We start from the raw sequence: 20,924 nt of genomic DNA, 5'->3' as shown, positions 1-20,924 counted from the left end.
GCCGATCACAGAACCACACTCACTTTATTGACAGGCATGCCAAGTACAGGACATCCCTTCAGTCCTCACTAGAGATTGGTCCTCACTGAAGTCAGGCCTAGCAATCACAGTACATGCTCCTCCCTCCCCATTAGGAATTGGTCCGCTCTAGACATAGGCCTACCAATCACTACACATTCTATCAGGGATCAATCCATACTGGACATAGGCCTGCCAGTCATATTACTCATTCAGCCCTCAGCTTCAGTGATTGGTCCACATTGAACAAAGATCTATCTACCAATCACAGTACCCATTCTTCCTTCTCCAGTAGGGATTGGTCCACTCTAGACATAGACCTGCTAATCACACTACCCTCTCCTCCCTCCCCATCAGTGATTGGTCCACACTAGACACAGGCCTGCCAATCACAACCACTAAAGGACCCATATGAGTCCATTGATAGAAAATGCCTGCAACAGGCAAATCCACCGAGATAGGAAGTGGTCTTTGGGGATGGGGTAACTGGAGGAGAAGTTTAGGAGAAGGACTATGGGGACTCACACAGGACAGTGTCAATGTGTGCTCAATTGGATGAGTTTTAAAAGTGATCAGGCAGCCGGGCGCCGCTGGCTCACGCCTGTCATCCTAGCTACTCAGGAGGTTGAGATCTGAGGATCATAGTTCAAAGCCAGCCCAGGCAGGAAAGCCTGAGAGATTCTCCAATGAACCACCAGAAAACCAAAAGTGGTGCTGTGGCTCAAGTGGTAGAGCACTAGCCTTGGACACAAAGAGGCTCAGGGGCAGTGTCTAGGCCCTGAGTTCAAGCCCCACAACTGACCAAATAAATAAATAAATAAAAATGATATAAGCAGCTAGGTGTCAGTGGCTCATGCCTGTCAGCCCAGCTACTCAGGAGGCCGAGATCATGGTTCAAAGCCAGCCCTGGCAGGGAAGTGGAAAGTCCATGAGACTCTCCCTCTCTCTCTCTCTGTAGTGAATATTATGGAATACTGACATAGTCTGCTATTGAACACTGACATGGTAGGTTATTGACTAGGAATCTGCTGAGTGTCTGTGTGCTGTGAAACTATGAAACATTGAGCTGTACAGGTAGGAGTTAGAAGTTAGAACTATGAAGTATAGCAATGACGACACACCCAGGGAGCCTACAGGACTGTCCCCAAGACAACCAGCCCACCAGATAACCAGGCTCAGACGGAAGCAAGGCAGCCCCGCCCTCATCGATAACTAGACAGGTCCAGAAGTGAAGCGGTCACCAAGACAACCAGGCCCGTCACTGATAATCAGGTATTGCCAGAAGTGCAGAGGCCCAGCCTAAAACAGAAAAACCCAGGGCACGCAGAGCCGGAAGGCCTCCTGGAGCTAGGTGACTCCAGGTCAGACCGACCTTCTCCTGGAGCACCTCGGAGCAGCCCGGAGGATGCGCTTGAACTCTGGGCCTGGGCGCCGTCCCCGGGCTCTTTTGCTCAAGGCTAGCCCTCTACCCCTTGAGTCACAGCACCATTTCCAGTTTTCCGGTGGCTAGTTGGAGATAAGAGTCTCTCAGACTTTCCTGCCCAGGCTGGCTTCGAACTGTGATCCTCGAATCTCAGCTTCCTGAATAGTTAGGATGACAGGCGTGAGCCACCGGCGCTCGGCTTTCACGAGACTCTTTTTTTTTTTTTGGTCCAGTTGTGGGCCTGAACTCTGGGCCTGGGCGCTGTCCCTCAGCTCTTCAGCTCAAGGCTAGCGCTCTACCACTTGAGCAACAGCGCCACTTCCGGCTTTTTTCTTTTTGCTTATGTGGTGCTGAGGAATCGAACCCAGGGCCTCAGGCATGCAAGGCAAGCGCTCTACCACTGAGCCACCTTCCCAGCCCTCACTAGACTCTTATCTCCAATTAACTACCCAAAAAAGTAGGAAGTGGAGCTGTGGCAGAGCAACAGTCTGGAGGAAAGATATGCTCAGGGACAGCACCCAGGTCCTGAGTTCAAGACCCAGGCCTGGTTCACACACACACACACACACACACACACACACACACACACACACAGTATGCATTGGTTAAGTGAAAACCTGACAATTTTTCCAAAGAACAAATGGGCAGTGTGCTTATCAGCTTGACAAAAAGTTAATGAACCCCCTCCCGCCCTGCAGGTAGCCATTTGCCTGGGTGATATCCAGGGATAAAAAAATAAATAAATAAAAGCTGAAAGTTGAATTCATCGTGGGTTGATTCCCAGTTACAGTACACGTTCCCAGAACAGCCATATTTATAAAATGAAATCAAATCCCGACTAAAATGCGAAGTCCATTTAGGATTAAAGAGAGAGAGAGAGAGAGAGAGGAAAAAAATAGTCAAAGCCAATTACTTAGTAATGAGAAGATCAAAGTCCCAGTCCTGCTTCGAGACGATCCCTTTGTCTGTGGGATTTGGATGGACACAGCCCCATCTTAGATAAGCTGGTATTTTGCTTAAGAAGAGAGGCACTTAAGAGTGAAGGTTCTGGAAGATCCTTCTTGCTGATAATCTCTGACTACAAAATATCTTCTAGGATTTGTTTTATTCTTACTGTCTTGCCAAGAGCTGGGGGTGGGAGGGAATGAAATCAGGAGTTGTGTAGGTGGAGGGAGGTAGAGGAAATTAAGAGCGAGGAGATGACCAGAAAACAAGAGTCACAGGCTGACCTTGAGCTGGGAGAACGTCTTTGACTGAGGAATGAGGGAGGGTCTTATCCCATGGACAAGAAGGATGGATAGGGGAAGAGATGGGCAGGAGACTCACTGGCCATATTAAAATTTCCAGAAGGCCAGATACCTGTGGTGCACGCTTGTCATCCCAGCTACTCAGGAGGCTGAGATCTGAGGATCATAGTTCAAGGCCAGCCAGGGCAGGAAAGTCCAGGAGATTCTGATCGCCAGTAAAGCACCAAAAAGTCGGAAGTGGAGCTGTTCCTCAAATGGTAGAGTGCCAGTCTTTAGTGAAAAGGCTCAGGGACGGCACCCAGGCCTTGTGTTCATACTCCAGTATTGGCACTGATTTAACAAGAAAAAAAAGCTTCTAGAAGAGACTGAGAACAATATGAATTGTATACAGAAAGGCACAGGGAAGAAAGAAAGAAGCCAATGTAAGAGCTCACAGAGCTAAGTCTCAAAGGATCAGAACAGAAGTCCCTAAGCCTGTGGTTCACATGGTCCAGTGTCTTAGCACCTCCCTTATAGGGGGATTGAGCTGGAAACCTGGGGTGTCCTTCCAGCCAGCAGTAAGGGGAGAGTTAACACTGGGCAGTTCACTCCTATCTAAGGTGGCCAGGCAACCCTCAAACTGACCTAGGACCAGCCTGGTTTTAAAAAAAAAAAAAAAAAAAATCTGAAAACTGGGCCATCTGGTCGACCTCTGCTTCATCTGTCCATCATGAAGTATAGGGTGGGACTTAGGAGTTCCCTAGCAACTCTAGAGGATTTGTATAGAGTCAAGATGGTGAACCAAACAGGGACAATGTCCACTTCCAGCCTCTGCTCTTGCCAGGGGAATCTCATTGTCCAGCCAACATGTCCTTAATGCCACCTCAACACTTGGCAGTGTCAGCCCAGAAGAGTGAGCCTCAGGCCCAGGGTTCCAGGGAGGGCGATGGAGCCAAGAAAGAGGGAGAGGCAGAGAAGGCGCCAGCCTGGAGACAGAATCAAAGGGAGTACCTCAGTCACTAAGATATATGATACTGCCGGGCACCGTAGTGCATGCCTGTAATACCAGGACTTAGGAAGCAGAGATAAGATTTCAACTTCCTGGTCTGTCTCTTATTTATACTTCCCATATACTTTCACCACCATGCCCAGTGTTTTCTTGTTCATTTTTTAGAAACTTCCATCCTGTTCATTTTCCCTTCCTTGGGTCCCACAACAGCCAAAGTTTGTCCATGGGGCAGGCACCACATCCCTCGTAAGGGAACTGTTTTTCTCTCTCTCTCTCCCTCCTGTCTCCCACCCCCCCCCAACTTCATGAGATAAATCACTCAGCAAGCCTAAAGGAAATTTAATAAGCATGCTCTTTCTTTTCTTTTTTCCCCTTTGCTTTTGTCTGTGGACTTTTTGTTAGGTTTGCATGGGAAGATGTTTGTGGAGAAATCACTTACAGCAACACTGTCTTATTTTTTTTCCCAGGCTTAGAAACTGCGAGGAGGAAAACAGGCATCAGAGGCTGTGTGGGAAAGGGGGGGAATCAATGATTGACCAGTGCATGCCCGGGGAAACTCAGAAACGAAAAACAAACAAAAAAGCCCACCTTAATTTCCAATTGTTCACAGCTTGTAGACTTTACAGCTGCTGTAGCTCTTCATAGCAACTTGGGCGGGGGGGCAGGTGTCTGGATTTCAAACATGGAGTGGGATTCTGGGGGAGGGGGTGGCTTGCAAACTTTTGTTTAAGCTGGCCTCAAACTATGATCCTCCAGATCTCTGCCTCTGAAGTAGTTAGGATCAGTCTTGAACCGTGTGTGTGTGTGTGTGTGTGTGTGTGTGTGTGTGTGTGTGTGTGTGTTGGTCCTACACACACAGACACATAGACACACAGACACACAGGGTCACCAGTGCAGTCACACACAGCTGTGCACACCACCTCACATGACCCCACAACCACACATGGCCACACACACACACACACACACACACACACACGCACAAACACACAGCCCAGCCCAGGCTGCCAGCAGCTGGCAGCATGGTGGGGGGGGGGGAGAGGACAGGTCCGGAGCTCTGTCCAGCTCTCATAGAAGTGACAGCTGTCTGTCACGGTCACACATGACAGCCCCGCCTGGGTCTCCTCCCCTCCTGTCCTTGAGATCCCACAAAGGACAGCTGGCGTTGGGGACACAGAAAGGAGACGCAGGGAGCACACTGGGTCTCCAACCCACACTGTCCTTTACGGGGTCCCTTGTCCCTCTGTAAAATGGGGGGCGGGGAGAGCTGGGCATTGATGGCTCACACCTGTCATCCTAGCTACTCAGGAGCTGAGATCAGAGGATCACAGTTCAAAGCCAGCCTGGGCAGGAAAGTCTATGTGATTCTTAACTAATGAACCAGCAAAAAGCCAGAAGTGCAGCTATGGCTTAAGTGAGAGAGTACTAGCTTTGAACAAAACATCTCAGAGACAGTGCCCAGGTCCTGAGTTCAAGCCCCAGGACAGGAAGGTGTGCATGTGTGAATGTGTGCATGCATGAACGTGTGCATGCACACACACACACACACCCTGGAACAATGGTGCAGCAGTGTAGCTAATCCCCAATCAGACCCAGGGCCAGCACCCTGACCCCACCCTTTACCCCCCACCCTTCACCCAGCACTATTAACTGAGCCCATGGGACCCCTTCTCCAGGCAGAGGGCCCCCCATCCACCTCCTCCCCCCCAGTGTCAGGCCCTCTAACCACAGCCTCCCCAAACCCTTCGTTTTGATTTTGCTGTTGTTTTTTGAGACAGGCTCTCACTGAATAGCTCAGGCTGGCCTGAAACTTGCGGGGGGGGGGGGTCCCCCTGCCTCCACCACCTCCCCAGGGCTGGGGCTGCGGGTGTGCCTTCCACACTCGGCCCCCCGTCTCTGTGCTGGCCCGCAGTCCTGCCAGGCACTGCCCACGGGGTTGCCTGGTGTTTGGGCGCCTAGGACAGGAAATTGGGGGAGCCATCTGGTCTTGGTTCTCAGTCCCAGCATAGTGTCTGGCTGGACTTGGTGAGGAGGCCTTTGGGAAGAGGGGGGGGGTCTCTGCTCCCCTTAGCCAGGTCTACACCCCTGCCCCCAGCATCTGTACACAAGAGACTCCCAGCCCTGTGGCGACTGTCCGGCAGGACCCCATGTACACACCCTGACCCCGCCCACCTGCCTCCCTTAGTCCACACAGCCCTGGAAGGGCGCCCCTGACTCACCTGCCTGCACTGCCTCCAGGCCCCCAAACCCTGGTCTGGGCGTCACCTTCCAGAGCCAGAGTAGGAGCCAGAGTCGGGCTGATGACCGGAGGGGTGGATCGAGGGGCAGGGCGGGCTCTGGGCGGGGCCCTGTCCCCCAGCCCCTTCCCCCAGCATCAGGACCCGCCCTCCACCTCCGCTCTCCGCGGTGAAGGACTGGGGCGCCCGCAGGACGGGGCTGCGGCCATCCTGGAGCCCAGCAGAAGAATCTACCCCCAGGGCAGGGCAGAGGGTGGGGGGACAGGACCATGGTGGCCATGGGGGGGGGAGGGTGTGGCTCCCTGATCTGTCAAGCTTCGACAGCAGAGGAATCTACCCAAGCAGAGGCACCCTCAAACTCTTAAGAAGCAGGGGGCAGAGCTGGGTAAGGGGTGTGTAGGAATGATTCATTAACTAGCAGGCTCACGCCTGTCATCCCAGCTACTCAGAAGGCTGAGATCTAAAGATCGCGGTTCTGTGTGGGCTGATGGGAGGGGCCTGAGTTTGGCACCTTGTCTGCCGGCCCCTCCCAGCGCCGCCCTCCATCCACCCCGCTGCTGGGCCGTGGGCAGATCCCAGGAAGTGTTTCAGCCAGCTGAGTGGGGACAAACGTGGGAGGCTGCCACTGTGGGGCACAGCACCCCTAACCCACCAGGCCCCAGACACCAAGTCTGATGCTCCCACTCCCCGGACCTCCGCATGGGTCCTTGAGCCTCATCTGGCAGCGCCTCCTCCCCGTAGCTTTCCTTCACCCCCGCCCCTCCCAGAACAGAGCTGCAGCCTCTCCAAGCTCACCAGACACAGCTGCCTGCAGCAACATCAGTTCTGGAACAGCCTTGCCCCTAGGGGAGGGTTTAGGACATAGCAGGCTCTCTATGAAGCCTGGGTAGATGGATGAACAGATGAGTGGATGGGTAAATGAGTGGATGGATGGATGGATGGATGGATGGATGGATGGATGGATGGATGGGTGAATGGATGGATAGATGGATAGATGGATGGATGGGAAAATTGATGGGTGGGTGAGTAGATGGGTGGGTGATGAATGGTTGGATGGATGGATGAATGTTGGGTGGGTGGATGGATGGATGGGTGGGTGGGTAGGTGGGTTGGATGGATGAATAGTTGGGTGAGTGGATGGATGGATGGATGAATGGTTGGATGGGTAGGTGGGTGGATGGATGGGTGAAGAGTTGGATGGTAGGTGGGTGGATGGATGGATGAATAGTTGGATGGGTAGCTGGGTGGATGGATGGATGGATGGATAGGTGGGTGGGTAAGTGGATGGATGGGTAGATGGATGGATGAATGGTTGGATGAGTGGGTGGATGGATGAATGGTTGTTGGATGGGTAGGTGGGTGGGTGGATGGATGGATGAATGGTTGGATGGGTAGGTAGGTGGATGAATGGGTGAAGAGTTGGATGGGTAGGTGGGTGGATGGATGGATGGATGAATGAATGGTTGGATGGGTAGGTGGGTGGATGGATGGGTGAAGAGTTGGATGGTAGGTGGGTGGATGGATGGATGAATAGTTGGATGGGTAGCTGGGTGGATGGATGGATGGATGGATAGGTGGGTGGGTAAGTGGATGGATGGGTAGATGGATGGATGAATGGTTGGATGAGTGGGTGGATGGATGGTTGATGGATGGGTGGATGATGGATGAATGGTTGGATGGGTAGGTGGGTGGGTGGATGGATGGATGAATGGTTGGATGGGTGGGTGGATGGATGAATGGTTGATGGATGGATGGGTGGATGATGGATGAATGATTGGATGGGTAGGTGGGTGGGTGGATGGATGAATGGTTGGATGGATGGATGAATGGATGGGTAGGTGGGTGGATGGATGGATGGTTAGGTGGGTGAATGGATGAATGAATGGTTGGATGGGTGGGTGGATGAATGGTTGGATGGATGGATGAATGTTTGGATGGGTAGGTGGGTGGATGGATGGATGAATGGTTGGATGGATGGGTGGGTGAATGATGGAGGATGGACAAATGGTTGGCTGGCTGGATGGATGGATGAATGGATGAGTAGGTGAGTCAATAGATGGACGCATGGGTGGCTGGATGAATCAATGGCTGGCTGGTGACTGGAAAATGGAAGTTGGTGGGTGGCCAAAAGCTCTGTTTGGCTTACTGAGCAAAACCAACCTATGGTTACCATGTGATTCACCTTGTACCTTAAGCCACAAGACAGAGAAATGCCTTGCGTGTGCATTTTTGCTGCTCTCCCCCCCCTCCCCCGGCCCTGCCACCCTCGGCACAGGCTGGGGCACCGCTAGCTGGGCTGCAGGCTCCCCAGGTGGGCTGGGCTGAGCACTTGTCTACCCCCCCTCCCCGCCCCCGCACCTGCCTCACTGGCCTGGTCAGTCCATGTCTGCAAACCAAGCACCACTGACAAGAGCAGCCTCGGCAGTGGGCAGGTGGGGCCCTTGCAGCATCTCAGCGCTGTCCTGGCTGATGCCACCTCCCAGGGGATACGGGGACAGGAGTACCCAACACCCCCCCCTCCAGGGCACAGGCCAGCTTGTGGGAGCCTGGGCTCCACTTGGGCTTCTGACTGCTGTGTGGCTTGCTGTCCACCGCAGGACAGGGGCCACTAGAGGTAGCACACACAGGGCACGGCTGGGGGAAGCCAGCTGAGCAGCCATTCCCAACATCCACCAGCTGCTCTCCTACAGCGTGGACAACACAAGGCCAACCGAAAGCGCGCACGCGGGTTCTCGTGTGCCGAGTAAGCGGCTTCTCGCCCTGGCTCCACAGTGCCGAGGACTCCAAAGCCCCAGCTTCAGGCTGGGTGGATCCCCTGGGGGAAGGGGAGAGCCCACACATCCCATCCTTGGACATAAAGCAGGGTTTGGGTGGTTGGAGGCGTGGCTCCGCTGGTTGAGCATTAGCCAGCCAATGGGAGTGCTCTCAGCGCTTGGCGGAATCTGGCAGCAAGCAGAGGCTGCCCCCCCCCCCCCCCCCGCGGCCCCCAAGGTGAGGCGGCTGTAGGTATCAAAAGCTGTTTAATCGTAGATGTGAAGGGAGCAGGGTGACACATACAAAGTCGTAGCTGCCGCCGGGGGGAGGGGGGGGCCCCCAGACCATGCTCGCCCCCCCAGTCTCAGGTCAAATGAGCTGAGGCGGGTCCTGTGGCGGGAGCGGGGGTGGCTGGGTGGGAAGGTCCGGGCGGGACAGTTTCAGGGCTACTGGCTTCTGGAGGGGGCGCAGCTCACCCCACGTCCCCCGAGGGAAGCTGAGCCCATCGCCAGGTGGCCGTGTGCCCACGGCGGCTGCTGCACCCGGCCTCCGCTTTCCCCCGGTGGAGGCAGTGAGCTGGACGGGAGGTCAGGGCCAGGGCCTGGGCCAGGCTCGGCCGCTCCAGGGCCGGCGGGCCGCGGGCACCTGTTGCAGGACCAAGGACCCCATCCGTGAGGTAGAGGGCGGATGGTCAGCTCTGGAACATTCCCCCTCGCTCCAGATGCTGCCTGCCGTGGCTGGAGGAGCCCCGCCCTTGCCACAGGGCGTCTGGGGCGAAGGCTGTTGGGTTACCGCGCAGGTGTGGGCGGGTGTCCAGCCGTCCCCACCCCATCGGTCATCTGCCGGCTGAGGCGTGGGGGGGCACCTCCCGGATGTCTCCAGCCACGTCCCCCAGGGAACTGCACGGCGGCCAGCGGCTTCTGCATTTCCTTTCGGCCAAGCGCAGGCCCTCGGAGGGAAACCCCTGGGAAGCGTTGGGGTGCAGCACCAAGTGTGGGGGCCTCACTGCACAGACCCTGGGCAGAGTGGGCGGCGGAGCCTCCCGAGGCCAGGAAGACTGCAGAGCGGGGGGGCTGTGTGGCCAAGCACAGAGCAGGCTGGGGCCGAGGCGCAGCTGCGGGAGGGCCCCCCTCCCCCCAAGGACGGAGCACCAAGTCGGGAATGCATCCCAAGTCGTGTCAGTGGGGCTTGGATGGCTGCTTGGGGCCCAGGCCCTAGGATCTCTCTAGGCTGAGGTCCCGGGCAGGGCCTGGTCCTGGCTGCCAGGTCCTAGGCCGCTGCCAGCTGGGCTCGATGGTTCCGGGGCAGGAGCTTCGGCCCCCGTCTCCTGGGGCGTGGCGCTGGCCGGGTCCGGGGACTGCGTGGCGGGCAGGGGGGCCTTGGGCAGCTCTTGGCCTGTGGGAAGAGGCTCCGAGTCCTTTGGAGGCTGCAGCGTGGTGGCGGGCGCCCACGGGGGCTGAGGTAGGTCCTTCTGCAGGAAGACAGGCCCTCCGTGAGGTGGGCCACAGGAGGGGCGGCCTCGCCGCGGACCCCGCAGGCATGTGGGAGGGGGGGCCCTCCCCCAAGGGTCAGGATCCAGTTCAGGAGTACCGGGCCCCGGGAGCATGGGGTCACAGGGCACAGCACGTGGAGCTGCAGGAGGGAACCTCGGGCCTTGTGAGTCAGCAGCAAGAGCACCCTGAAAAGCCCCTTTGTGGGGGGCTGCCAACTGCACTGCCTCTACCGAGCTCCTTGAGGAACCCTCAGCTGTCCAAGGCAGAGGGCAGCAGCCGAAGCCAAGGACCAGCATGGGGTCTCCAGCCCTGCTCCCGGTCACCCCAACCCGCCTGGGTCTGAATGTGTGGAGGAATATGGCGCTCCCCCGTGGCCAGCACGCCACCCCTGCATCCTGGGGTCCCCGGGAAAAGGAGGCTCACTGTTCTGGGGGCAAAACCTGTGCCTCAGGCAAGGCGTGCCCGGCCTGGGGAGGGGTCACCGCCGGCTGTCCCCCTGCGGCCGCCAGCAGAATCATGCGACACCAGGGAACGGCCCTGCGGCAGCGGGGTCCAGGGGTCTTACTCAACTTGCGCCCAGTCAGGCCGCATGGGCCTCTATCGCAGGCAGTCAGAGCAAACTGGTATTCACCGCAAAGCCGCTGCCGGTCCAGAACATGGCCAGCTCCCGGCGCCACAGCGCCACGGCGCAGCTGGTGAACAGCGTGCAGGGCACCAGGTAGAGGAGGGCGGGCTGGCCGCGCTGCATGAGCACCAGCGCCAGGAACGTCACCAGGAGGCCTATGCCGTAGGCTGTGGGCAGAGAGGAGGTCAGCCTGCTGGGCAGTGCCCGGGACCTGGGCTGGCAGGCTGCCCGCTGGGGGTGGGCACCAAGTAGAGGGAGCCAGCGGGGGAGGGGGGATGGGCAGTCGGTTCGAGGGGGCTGCACCCCAGCCCTGACTCACAAGTGCTTCAACTCAGCCTGCCTTAAAAACACATAGCGCTAGCTGGGCTTACCCCTGTCATCCTAGCTACCGAGGGGGCTGAGATCTGAGGATTGTGGTTCAAAGCCAGCCCGGGCAGGAAAGACTGTGAAACTTTTATCTCCAATAAACCACCAGAAAACCAGAAGTGACGCTGTGGCTCAAGTGGTAGAATAGAGTCCAAGCCCCACGACAGACAAAAAAAAGCAAGCCAGGCACCAGTGGCTCACACCTGTCATCCTAGCTACTCAGGAGGCTGAGATATGAGGACCACAGTTCAAAGCCAGCCTGTCAGCCAATTCTGTGAGACTCTAATAAACAGCTATCTCCAGTAAACTACTTAGAAAAGGCCAGAAGCGGCACTGCGGCTCGGTAGCATGCTAGCCTTGATCACAGAGAGGCTCAGGGACAGTGCCTAGGCCCTGAGTTAGTCTCAGGACCAGAAAAACATAAAGAAATGGGGCTGGGAATGTGGTGAGTGGTAGAGTGCTTGCCTAGTATGTATGAAGCTCTGGGTTCAATTCCTCAGTACCACATACACAGAAAAAGCTGGAAATGGCACTGTGGCTCAAGTAGAAGAGTGCTAGCCTTGAGCAAAGGAAGCTCAGAGACAGAGCCCAGGCCCCGAGTTCAAGCTCTAGGACAGAAAGGAAGAAAAGAAGAAAAAAGGGGGGGGGGGGGAGACAGGGAGAGGGAGAGGGGGAGGGGGAGGGAGAGGGAGAGGGAGAGGGGGGAGAGAAAGGGGGTAGAGAGAGGGAGAGAGAGGGAGAGAGGAAGAGGGAGAGGGAGAGGGAGGGGGGGAGAGAGGGAGAGAGAGAGGGGGGAGAACATTACCAGGGGAGCCGGGTGGACGTGAGGGCCCTGCACCCCAAGCCCAGCTCTGCAGCCAGCGCTCGGGGTAGTGAGAACACCCACTGGCTTAGAAGGTGCATGTGGCACCTACCGATGGTGCAGGCCACGAAGTAGACCCGGGAGGACTGCACCTGGATGTCGAACCTGTGGCAGTAGGCCACCAGCAGGCCTAGGGAGAGGGAACGGGTCACACTCACATGGGCCGGCCATCTCCAGACCAGCACCTTGCCCTGCCGAGCACCTGCCCGCACAACGCGGCCATGAGACAGGGAGACGACAGCTCCCATCAGGCTGCCTGGCCCCAGGAACATTCCAGTCCCCAACTGTGGCCTACCCACCACTCCCGGACATGGAGCTGGCTACTCCCTGCCCCTGGCACAGGCCTGGCAGCTGCCACAGCCCTGCTGCCTGCTACCTGGTACCAAGATGTCTCCGAAGCCCAGGAGGGAGAAGGGCCGGTCGCACAGGGCCAGCGGCGAGGCGTTCAGCCGGGGCACCTTCAGCACCATGGGCAGCTACGGAGAAGGCCGTGTCAGGCCCCATCTCGGGCCCACACGCGAGTCCCGCGCCCAGGGCTGCAGGTCAGGACCTGGGCTGTGGCACGGAGGCCCACGAGGTCAGGTGACATACCTTCTCGTGGGTGGCCGAGTCCGAGGGCCCGGTGGCCACCTCCACCATGATGCTATTTCCACTCTGCACAAAATAGGGCTGTGTGAGAGTGGGGTGTGGGGGTGCGAGGGGGGTGTAGGGAGGGGGAGTGACGGACCCCACCTTGGTGAGGAAGGGTGTGATGAAGACAAAGAAGACGTCATAGATGAAGAGCACCAGCAGCAGCAGCGTGCAGGCCTGCGAGGGACGGCACGGGGTCGGAGGGTGGCGTTGGCAGGGGCGACGCTGCCCCAACGCAGAACCCCAGGGTCTGGGGCCCGCCCTGGACACAGCCCTACTGGGTGCAGGGACCTTTAACTCAAAGTCGCCATCTCCCGTGTCGACTCAGTACCTCCTGGCAAAGTTCCCCATGGGGAACGGGAGCGAGGGAGAACCAAGACCGGCTAGCCCTCTGCTGGGACTAAGCTCTGCTGCTGAGACTCGGGGCGGGGCCCTGCACACCTGTCCAGCGACCCCTGCAGCCACCTGACTGGGCACGTAGCTGGCAGTGTGCCCGCCAGTCTCTTCTCACCTTGAATGTGGGGAGGCGGATGGTCTTCAGCATGTAGAGGCAGAAAGCGATGCCCAGTGCATCCTGCAGGACCCAGGCCCACCTGGAAGGCAAGGGGTCCACGAGCTGCAGGCAGTTGCAAGACTGGAACCCAAGGACCCAGCCACTTGCAGAGGCTGGAGACACCACGTGGGCAGGCCTCCGATGAGGGCTGAGTGGGTGTCACCTGCACTGCTTCCCCAAATGCACCCTCGTCCTCATGCAGAATCTCCAGGTTCCCAGGAGACCGGGACAGGCCCCAGGGAGCCAGGAGTTGAGGAAGGGCCTCTGTCTTCAGCCCTTGCTCTGGCCCACGTCACGGGCAGGGCTGGCCATTCCCACCCATGTCTGTGACAGAAACATCTCCCCTTAGTGGAGATCAGGAGTGGCTGCGGTGCGTGACTGAAGGGTGCCCAGCTCAGCTCACACATCACAGTTTCCTTGCGTACAAAAGGCAAAGTGTTTCCACGTTTTCTTCTGCTAGGAATGTCTGTGGCAGCTCCAGGCAACTCCAAAGCCAAGAGGGTCTGGCTGCCCGTGGGGCCTGGGCCATGCCAGCCAGGGAAGTGACAGCCAGGGCTGAGTGGGGACAGGCTGGCTGCCCCCAGGGCCATTGTGCCGGGTCCCTGCTGGGGGTAGGGGTAGGGGGGTGCGGCTGGGTGGTTATGAGGCGCCCATGCACAGCTCCCAGGGGATGTGTACGTGCGGGAAGCAGCCCCACCCTGCCACCGCAGGGCTGGCCATGCGGGACCCTGAGCCTTGAGGGAGGCCACGCTCTGGACCACAGGGCCACATGGGGAGGCAGGAGAAGAGATGGTTGGCTCTGTCCTGCCCAGGAGTCCCATGGAGGCCAGGCTGGCGGACAGGGTACCCGAGGCCGGCTGGTACCCGCCATCCCCATCCAGATTCCAATCGGGGCTCCTGGGCCCCCATCCAGGCCCAGGTGAAACTGGACCCAGGTTCAAGGGGCAGCGCGCAGCTGGGTGTGTGGTAAGAGGAGCCGGCAGGGCGGGAGCACCTGAGGACAGGGGGCGGAGGGAGGACTGGGAACTTACTGGTCTTCATTGCGGAAGACGCCCCATACCATGCTCACGGCCACGCAGAAGAGCGCCAGGAGCAGCATGCGGACCTGGGGGCGCTTGTGGAAGTAGGGCAGGCTGTTGTCCGGGACCCTGTGAGTGGGGGGACCTGTCAGCATCAAGCACCCCGCCGCCCCGCACCCCGCCAGGCCACCCTGCCAGATCAGGGGCCCCTCCCCACTCCATTCCATGGCTCCTGCCCCAGGGGTCTGTGGGGAGCGCCCCCCCCGCCACCAAGAGTCCCCCTCCCTCTGGGTGCCTGTGCCTCCCGTGCTGGGGTGAGCAGCTCAGCCCAAAGCCTCCTGTGCAGCTCCTCTCCGGGTGCCAGCTCACTCACAGTGCGAGTCAACCCTGCCCGGTGCCGCGCCAGCTCCATGCAGCTCCACGCCAGGCCGGCGCTGGCTGAGGAGCCTTTCAGGGCACCTGGCTGCTTTTCTGGATGCCCGGGGCAGGGCTGGCTGCCCCAGTGGTGTCCTGAGCCCTGGCAGCCAAGGGTGCCTGAGGCTAGGTGCCGGGCGTGGACCCTGGCTCCCCGCGCCCAGCCGTGGCAGGGCTCTGCTTATGTGCTTCATTAGACAACAGGTGGAGAGACAGAGAGAGAGCAGCTAGGCATGTGGGAGGGAGATCTAGAACCTTCTACCCCTGTCCTGCTCCCTGGCCTGGGAACCCCGGGGCTTGCTGGGCATCAGCGTCTGCTGTATGCACTGAACTGCCGGGGCAGGCTGGGGCTGCAGGAGACGCGGGGGGCAGCGAGCAGCGCCCTCCAGGCCCGGCTGGCACTCACCTGCACTTGCCAAAGGGCAGCCTGCTTACGCAGGGCGCCAGGCAGCTGTAGAGGCCGGTGGAGGAAGCCAGGCAGAAGATGGCGATGATCACGTAGACTGCGGGGGACGGAGCGGGAGGTGAGGGGAGGCGGGCGGGCGCAGCCCCCCCCCCCTCCCCGGGGGCAGGGCGCACCCAGGTGGTCGTAGAAGTAGTAGAGCAGCACGAGCATGAGGCAGCACATGACCACGAACACGCAGATCATGACGGGCGTCACGTCCACCGCCTCGTCCTCCTGCTTCTCAGGCCCGTCGTCGCGCTTGTGCTTCATGTACCTTCTTGGAAGATACCTCGGGGTCACGTGACCCCCAGCCCCCAGCTGGACCCCAGAATGGGAGCCAGAGCAGGGCTGGCCTGTATCCCGGGCTGCTAGGCAGTGCCAGGGTGCTGTGCACGAGTGGGGACTGACGCCACGAGCAGACCAGGGGCAGCTCTGGGGACACACGGGCGACCGGGAGCCGCCTGCTGCTAACCGCACTGATCCCACCACCCAGGAAGCCCACAGCCCCACCCCAAGACTCAGGACAAGCCAGCAGGGGGAGCAGGAGGACAGCAGGGCCCGGCCGGACCCTCCCAGAAGGCCAGCTCCCATGGGGCCTCCACTGCACCCACCCCAAGTCCTCAGCAGACGGCTCCTCTGGGGGACACAGAGGTTAACGTTCCAGAAGGTGCTCTGAGCAGTGCCCGCCTCTCCTCTGGGCAGCTATGCCCAGAGCCCTTCCGCCCCCTCCCACGCGGTGACACTCACTTCTTGACGTCCCCGCTCCCGGCCCAGTAGCCCCCGACAGCGACGGTGGCCACGGCCATGATGAAGATGATGACCATGTTGTAGTCCAGCACTGGCTCGCTGGGCGCGTACAGCGCCACCCGCACCGCGTGGCCAAAGCGCTGCCTCGGAGAACACACCGGAACTGAGCGGGAGCCCCGCCTCTGCCCCTGCCCGCGCCCACCCGCCCCTCCAGACCCCCTGGGCAGCTGGGGTGGAGGGGTGGGGGAAGCCTACCCTGAAGATGGCCAGCATGTCCCGGTAGCTGAGCAGGCCCACAGGGATGCCGATCTCCTCGTACTGCGTCTTGTTGCCTCCGGGGGGGACCTGGGCAGAGAGGATGGGGGCCACGAAGTCACCGCACACCTCAGCCACAGTGACCCCACCTCCCAGTCCAGGAGCCCCCCCAACCGCATCCCCCCCTGCAGAAGCGAGACCAAGGCTGCGCAGCTCTGGATGCAGCCCGTGCTGGGCCCGGGCCGTACCAGCTTCTCCTTGCTGACGACCAGCAGCCCGCGGGCGCCGCTGCCCTGCGCCAGCCGCACTTTCTCATAGAAGGTGCAGTTCCCGCGGGTCACCAGAGGGATCTGGTTGCTGAAGCCACTGGCTGGGAGGTCACTGGGGGAGCAGAGCAGGGACGCCGTCCAGTCCCGCAGCTGCAGGAGAGACTGAGGGAGGGCGCTGTGAGGGCAGCTGCTGTGCCCCTGGGTGGCTGGGGGAGCGAGGGGGGGGGGGGCGGGGGTAGACCAACCTCACACAGCCTCGCACCCACAGCTGCTACAGCCACATGCCCCGAAGGGCTGTCTGCAACACGGCTCTCACAGCTGTGGTTGACGGCCATGCAAACGGGGAAGCCCCATCCCACCCACCGAAGCCTTGCCCCGTGGGCAGCTCCTGTTGGAGCCCCCAGACCGGCGGAGCGAGGCGCTGGGCGGAGTGCGCCCGCAGCCCGCGGCCCGGATGGTACTCACGGCCTTGCCCAGGTCCTGCGGCAGGTGTGCCCACTGCGGGTTGTACAGAATGCAGTAGTCCTTGCCCTTGGGGCCGCCGCCCTCCGAGACCACGTGGACCATGCCATACTCGCAGGCCACCTGAGGAAGATGAGACGGCGGTCAGAGGCCCCACAGGACACGGGCTTCAGTGTCCTGCAGCCCACGCCGCTCACCCTGGAGGACACCAGGGAGGAGGGCAGCAGGGACGAGGAAGGCTGTGCACCCCACAGACCCGGGCTGTGCAAACAGCGATCTCGTCGGCTTGGTTTCAGTCCTAACACCTCGCGGGACTGAAAGCCTGGGACGGAGCCTTGCAGGGCTGGGGGAGGGGGGGTCACGAGTTGTCCCCAGGCGCTGGTGGTCATCTGCAGCTAGGGAACACAGACAGGAACCAGGGGAAAGGTAGGAAGTCTGACACAATGTCCAGCCCCCTAGCAGGTTTGGGGACAGTCCCTCACCATGCACAGGCCCAGGAAGGCGGGATGTCTGTGCAGTGGCCCCTCAGTACCCTGGAGGTGGGGCTCAGTGTCGAGCAAAGGAGCAAAGGAGTATGAGCAGCCGGTGACCAGCAGGACGCAGAGGGCAGTCCTTGCTCTGCTCCCTTCCAGACCGTGCCAAGGAGCTCCAGGCCCTGGGAAGGCCAGCACTGGTCCATCTCCCACCAGGGGCAGGGAGAAGCTGCCTGTGGCCTTGAGGAACCAGATCTGCAAGGGCTGCCTGTAACCCCAGCACTCAGGAACCTGAGAAGGAGATCAGGAGGCCCAGGGCAGTCAGGGCTGAAGACTTCGGTCTCATAATGAAAGGAAAGAATGAAATGGACATAAGAATGAATGAAGCCTAAGGGGGCTGCTGGGGACAAGGCAACCGTCCGTTTCTGAGGGGAGCTCTGGGGTCTGCCGGGGACCCGTGGCTGTGTTTAGACGGACGCAGGGCTCTCCAGAGGGTGCACGGGCCTGGGGCAACACGCTGGGAGGTCAAGGCCACAGCACAGGGCGCTGGCCATGCCGCCCAGCGGCCAGGACCCAGGTCCCGGGGAGAGGCGGTGCCGGGAGACCCGCTCCAGCTGCTAGGAGCCCTTCCGCCTGTGGGTCTGGAAACGCCCCCGCAGAGACACTCGTGTCCCCCGAGGACCTACCATGGAGACAAGCGGGAGGCAGCCTGACGACACAAGGCTGGTCCCCAACCACAGCGAGTTGGCAAGACAGTCCTGGCACAGCCCACACCCAGAGGTCTGCCAGGTCAGGGTTGGCAACGGGGGCTCCGACCTGGCACAGTCTCCACCTAGCCTGAAGGCTTCCTTTAGTGCTGAAAGCCTGGTCATCTGGAGGGTAGTGTGGTAAAAGCCCACAGCCCCCACCCCCCAGACTAGACCCTGAACCCCAGGCAGTAATGGCTGGGCAGGGCTGTGTGCGTGTGTGTGTGTGTGCGTGCACGCGTGAGCATGTGTGCACGCGTGAGCATGTGTGCACGCACACTGCTTTGTGGGTTTGACTCCAGGGCGGGCTGCTGGGTAGATGGGCCCACAGGGAGGGGCAGGAGGGCAGTGGAGGGGTCCTGTGGCTAGAGCCGTTTGCTTGGACCCCCTCCCAATACCCCTTCTGCAGGTCCACCCCCAGGGAATCCACCCCTCAGGCACCCCCCACCCCACCCCAGTGTGGACCTACTAACAGGAGCAAACACCTCATGAACTAAGCCGTCCACTGCCCCGTGAGGGAGTTTGCGTGTAGAGAGGCCGGAAGCCATCCACCCACCCTCTGTTTGTACATAAAGCTTTATTGGGACACAGCCAAGAGCCTTCCTGTGGGGAGTATCTATCTCTAACGGCCACACAAGCAGAGGAGAGCGGCTGCAGCCCTCCCCAGGACACACCGCCAACTCCTGTCCTCGGGGACCAGAGTTCTCACTGAAAAGTGCCTTTTGTATGAAACAGAAGTCGATAGAACTTTCCCTGGAAAATGGTCATTTAAGAGCACAAAAGCGCATTCATGGATTTCCCTCCCTGCCATCTGAAAAGCTGCTTTTCCGCTAAACACAAGCCTGACTCACCCCATCACGGGGCTCTGATGGGTCCCTGCCGACTGGGACACAGGACCCAGCCCCCACCTCCTAGGCGGGTGGAGGGAACAGGGAGGCCGACTGAGGTAGGACCCCTGAGGGCTGGCCTGCTTGAAACGTGTATGGGGGAGGGGGTCAGGACCACCAGGAAAGCAGTCAGCTGCAGTGGGGCCTTGGGAACAAGGTGGGGGAGGGGAGCAGCTACCCCCTAGGCCAGCCTGGATCCCAGCAGTGGCCCAGCAGCCTCTGGAGAAAGGGGCGGGGGTGAGGGGGGACTAGGGCACCTACACAAGTCCTGAGCTGACATTCACAGGGGTCGCACATTAACTGGCCTCACCTCGGTCTGGAGCTCAGCGCTCCCACCCAGGGCCACAGAGATCACTGAGTGTGTGGGGTATCACAGAAGCCTCTCATCCAGGGCAGTGCTGGTCTTGCTCTGGGGCGCCTGGACTCATTCCAACCTTTGCCCTGCGTCTACAACCAGCCTGTGGGAACGGCAAGAGGACCTGCTTGCCTCGGAGGCCTTGGCTGTTTTCTGCACCTCCCATCCCCAGGGTAAAGTTCACGCCCTGGTCCTTCCTGGGATAAAGTCCATAGGCTCTGGCACCTGAGCCATCTACTGCCTAGCTTGACCTGTGCAGCCTAAGGACCATATGCTCTATGCTACCCTTACCCTGTGCCTGGAGCCACTCCCCGGCTGCCCCTCCTCTAGGCTCCCAGTCCAGGCCTCTAACCCTGAGCCAGAAGACCTGGCTTCCTCAAGGCGGACATGGAGTGCTTCCTTTGTGGGGATAGCTCTCTCAGGGGGTGAAGCCTCCCTGCAACCATTAAACCACACTCTGTGCCAATCCTGGCCAACTCCCCACTGTCCCCAAGTAAATCAACAGCTGAGAGCAATGCTGCTCCTCTAGGCTTCTATGACTACACCTCTCTCAACCCCACCCAACAAACTCCTATTCATCCTTCAGAACACCCTACAGTGTGCCCCCGGCGGCCCCTCTCGCTTTCTCTTTGCTCAAAATATCTGCATAATGTGAAGTTTCTCCTTCAGGTAAAGTGAACCAGGCACAGGGCCCACAAAACATGGGGGGGGGGGGGGTTGGATGGAGTAGCAGCCAGAAAGATGGGGAAGAGATCCAGAGAACTTCTGGGTTGAGGGGGGGACCAGGCAGCCAAGACAGGATGGAGGACCAGAAACATCTTGGGGTAACAAAAAAACACAAAGGGGAGCAAAGGGCTTTCTTTGGGGGGGGGAGGCACAGAGGTGTACAAACGTGGCAAGAGGCCTCTGGACAGCCTGCAAGGTGCCACAAACCCTCGGCAGGCTTGGGGGAGGGGAGGGAGGGAGGGGGAGTCGGTCCTGTCTGGCAGAAGGTTTGGTGACAGTGGGGGAACACAGGTGGGGCAGAGGGGGGTCGGGGAGGGAGAGGCTAAGCGGGACGAGGGACGTCCAGGCGACAGGCAGCCCTGGTGGGGCCGGGAGGGGCCGGGCTGCCCGGGCTGGGGGGCCGGAGTGGGGGTGGCGGCGTGGCCCGGCGGCTCCCCCGCCCCGCACGCCGCCCCGGCGGCCTGGCCGCCACCTGCTCCTCCGGAGCTGACGCCGCCCGCCGGACCCGCGTCCCGCGGGCGCCCAAGGTCACCGGGGAGGCGGCGGCGGCGCGGGGCGCGGGGCGCGCGCGTGGCCGGCTCGGGGAGGGGCGGCCCACGAGCAGCTCCGCCAGGGAAACTGAGGCCGGGGCGGGGCGAGGGGACGGACCCGGGGCCCCCGGGGCGGCGGGTGCCGGCGCGGGGCCGCGGCGGGAGCGAAGCGAGGCCGGGCCGGGCGGGCGCGGGGCCGGGCTCCGGGCCGGGACCAGCCGCCGCCCCTCCCGTCCCCGAGCGCGGCCCCGCGCCGGCCCGGGGCCCGCAGCCAGGCGGCGGCGGCGGCGGCGGGGCCGCGTGGGAGCGGCGCGGGCGCTCACCTGGGCCGCCAGGGGCAGGAAGACCGCTGCGAACCGCGCCAGCATCGCCGCCGCCATGTCCGCGGTTCCCTCCGCAG

The 20,924-nt window shown here is 60.3% G+C and overlaps 1 protein-coding gene across 6 annotated transcripts in view; it reads right to left on the bottom strand.

The window, feature by feature from the left end:
- Positions 1–20,924, bottom strand: part of Sppl2b (signal peptide peptidase like 2B) — a 24,985-nt gene extending 4,061 nt beyond the window's left edge. Inside the window, exons 1-15 of one of the 6 annotated variants that reach the window (XR_006145904.1) lie at positions 20,848–20,924; positions 16,811–16,930; positions 16,325–16,507; positions 16,077–16,166; positions 15,822–15,961; positions 15,209–15,351; positions 15,036–15,132; positions 14,228–14,344; positions 13,155–13,236; positions 12,746–12,820; positions 12,605–12,667; positions 12,390–12,489; positions 12,066–12,143; positions 10,792–10,952; positions 9,573–10,138 (exon numbers count right to left, since the gene is read on the bottom strand). Coding sequence is in view for 5 of the 6 variants with exons in the window: in XM_042669848.1 (XP_042525782.1) it covers positions 9,893–10,138; positions 10,792–10,952; positions 12,066–12,143; positions 12,390–12,489; positions 12,605–12,667; positions 12,746–12,820; positions 13,155–13,236; positions 14,228–14,344; positions 15,036–15,132; positions 15,209–15,351; positions 15,822–15,961; positions 16,077–16,166; positions 16,325–16,507; positions 16,811–16,930; positions 20,848–20,904 (1,752 nt within the window). In the remaining variant the exon portion in view is untranslated. Of the gene's footprint in view, positions 1–8,916; positions 10,139–10,725; positions 10,953–12,065; positions 12,144–12,389; positions 12,490–12,604; positions 12,668–12,745; positions 12,821–13,154; positions 13,237–14,227; positions 14,345–15,035; positions 15,133–15,208; positions 15,352–15,821; positions 15,962–16,076; positions 16,167–16,324; positions 16,508–16,810; positions 16,931–20,847 lie in introns of those variants that run through there. The other 5 variants (XM_042669848.1, XM_042669849.1, XM_042669851.1 and 2 more) reach the window with 5 other exon arrangements.

This window comes from Dipodomys spectabilis, unplaced genomic scaffold (genome assembly GCF_019054845.1).
Source record: "Dipodomys spectabilis isolate Male_0828 unplaced genomic scaffold, ASM1905484v1 ptg000511l, whole genome shotgun sequence".
NCBI lineage: Eukaryota > Metazoa > Chordata > Mammalia > Rodentia > Heteromyidae > Dipodomys > Dipodomys spectabilis.
This window is presented reverse-complemented; position numbering and strand designations above follow the sequence as displayed.